The sequence below is a fragment of the Tarenaya hassleriana genome, unplaced genomic scaffold (assembly GCF_000463585.1).
Source record: "Tarenaya hassleriana unplaced genomic scaffold, ASM46358v1 Cleome29, whole genome shotgun sequence".
In the NCBI taxonomy this organism is placed as follows: domain Eukaryota; kingdom Viridiplantae; phylum Streptophyta; class Magnoliopsida; order Brassicales; family Cleomaceae; genus Tarenaya; species Tarenaya hassleriana.
The window spans coordinates 596850-598847 of record NW_010966092.1 but is presented as its reverse complement, the minus strand read 5'-3'; the positions used below and the strand labels follow the sequence as shown (position 1 = coordinate 598847).

The window sequence follows — 1998 nt, the reverse complement described above, 5'->3', positions numbered from 1 at the left end:
CTTTCCCTAAACAATTAAACACTAGAAGCATGAACGATAATTTTCATTACTGCATCAAGAAAGTTATAGATATGGTCCTTGTTGAAATGCTTAGTTAACACTAGCAAAGGATATTTTCTCCATGCTCCATCATTACAAGTTACAACCCAATGTTAGCAATGGTTTCTATTTGAATCACGGTCCAATTCTCTCATTATCAAACTTCACATGCATATATACACACACATATATATACATATATGCATATCTCACACAAAGTTCAAGTGGTAATGCATGACTCCGGACTTATCCAAGTGACCATTCAAATATTTTTGTCTTACCTCTCCAATGGTGAAGGTATAAAAGATCATATCCATAAGTCTCTCTCTCTCTCTCTCTCTCTCTCTCTCTTTCTCTCTCTCTCTCTCTCTCTCTCTCTCTCTCTCTCTCTCTCTCTCTCTCTCTCTCTCTCTCTTTTTTGTCTTGCAAATAAAGCATCATCCTAAGGCAAAGTTTTTGAAACGATGCTTTTATTTATTTTATTTATCTTTTGTCTTTCATCTACTTTATCACCAACTTTAGTTTCGCTTTCATGTGGAATAAATGCACCGATTATTTATCTGGTTCTTAACTTTTGTCACAGTAAATGACCGCTTATATCTAGTTTCGATTTAGCTTGGATTATTCTTATTTGATTTTGTTAGGGTTTATCATTGCTCTTAGTTTTTTTTTCTCTCTTTGTATTTAAGGGATATGTTTCTCATTTCGATCCTTTTAAATTCCTTTCTGAAATTTAAATATAGAGCAAGAATTTACACTAAACCGGGTTTGATAGAAACAGGAATCAAACCAAACCAGAGTACCTTTTATGAAAATGTTTAGTTATAGAAATGGGCTATTCACTGGTTCATTAATTAGAGGTTACCCCTTTTCTTATTCTTGGTGTGAGCTCCAAAAAAAAAACTTAGGATTGGCATAAAACATGGTACAGAACAGACAACTGCATCAAGGAGCAGAAACCTCGGCCAGATGAAACAGCAACATACAAAAACCAGATACATCTCCCAACATTTAGCTAATCAAGATTAATTACTCTCATAATTAGCGAGCCGATAATCAGACAAAACCCTGCATTACCCTATACTGAGAGTTCATTACATCGACACTCTCAAACCAAGGAGTTTGTCTTCTTCGTCGGCGGTCCATAGCCGTTGATCATCAAGCCGCTCCATGATGGTCCAAGACCTTTCATGTAACCTCCATATGAAGCAGTGTCTTTCCCGGTGTCGGGACAGACTTGACCCTGTTGCCAATCAAGGGATGACAGCTCAGGATTCGGCTTCACATCCATTGCTGTTAAATTTTGATCCTGATCATTCCCATTATGATGGTGGTGATGTTCATAAGCGGTCATCATCAGTCTCTGGCATGTTGTGATGTCCATGATCCCTGCACCGCCGCCATGAAAACCGTGAAGCTCACCGTGGTTTATCCCTAACCCATGAGTAAGGCTTATACTCCCCGGTTCAACCATGGGGAGATCACTGTTCATCCCCATGAGATCAAACTTTCCGTCCAAGAAATCAATGGGTCTAGGTGTCTGCTGAAGCAGCCCTCCATACTTGCTCTCTAAGAAACCTCCGGTGTGCTCTTGACCATAAGAACCCATCGTCCCTCCGAAATGGGGGAAGCCGAATGGGGCATTTTCGTAATTCAGCTGAGAATGCGGAGCCATGAGCTCGGTTGCGGCCACAGCGGCGGCTGTGGTGGCGGTACCGGTGCTTGATGAGGGTTTTTTTCCGGCGGAGGGTTTCTTGTTTTTCCGGCAGCCGCCGCCGACGGGGATGTTACGGAGGGTGCCGCCTTTGGTCCAGTAACGGCGACAGGTCTTGCAGAAGTAGCGAGGCTGAGAGAGACTGTAGTTGTTGTAGTAGCAGAACTTGGTGTGTGTGGACTCGCACCTTGGGCACTTCAGTGGGTGGGCGTGCGGCGGACGCAGCCTCCTCCCGCTGTCCATCC

General features: G+C 42.7%; 1 protein-coding gene across 1 annotated transcript; it reads right to left on the bottom strand.

Moving 5' to 3' along the window:
* Positions 1 to 924: 924 nt before the first annotated feature.
* On the bottom strand, positions 925 to 1996 carry LOC104818504 (dof zinc finger protein DOF5.6). The gene has a single exon (XM_010548120.2). The coding sequence runs from the start codon at positions 1994 to 1996 to the stop codon at positions 1148 to 1150; it is 849 nt and encodes a 282-aa protein (XP_010546422.1). The 3' UTR covers positions 925 to 1147.
* Between the last annotated feature and the right edge of the window lie 2 nt (positions 1997 to 1998).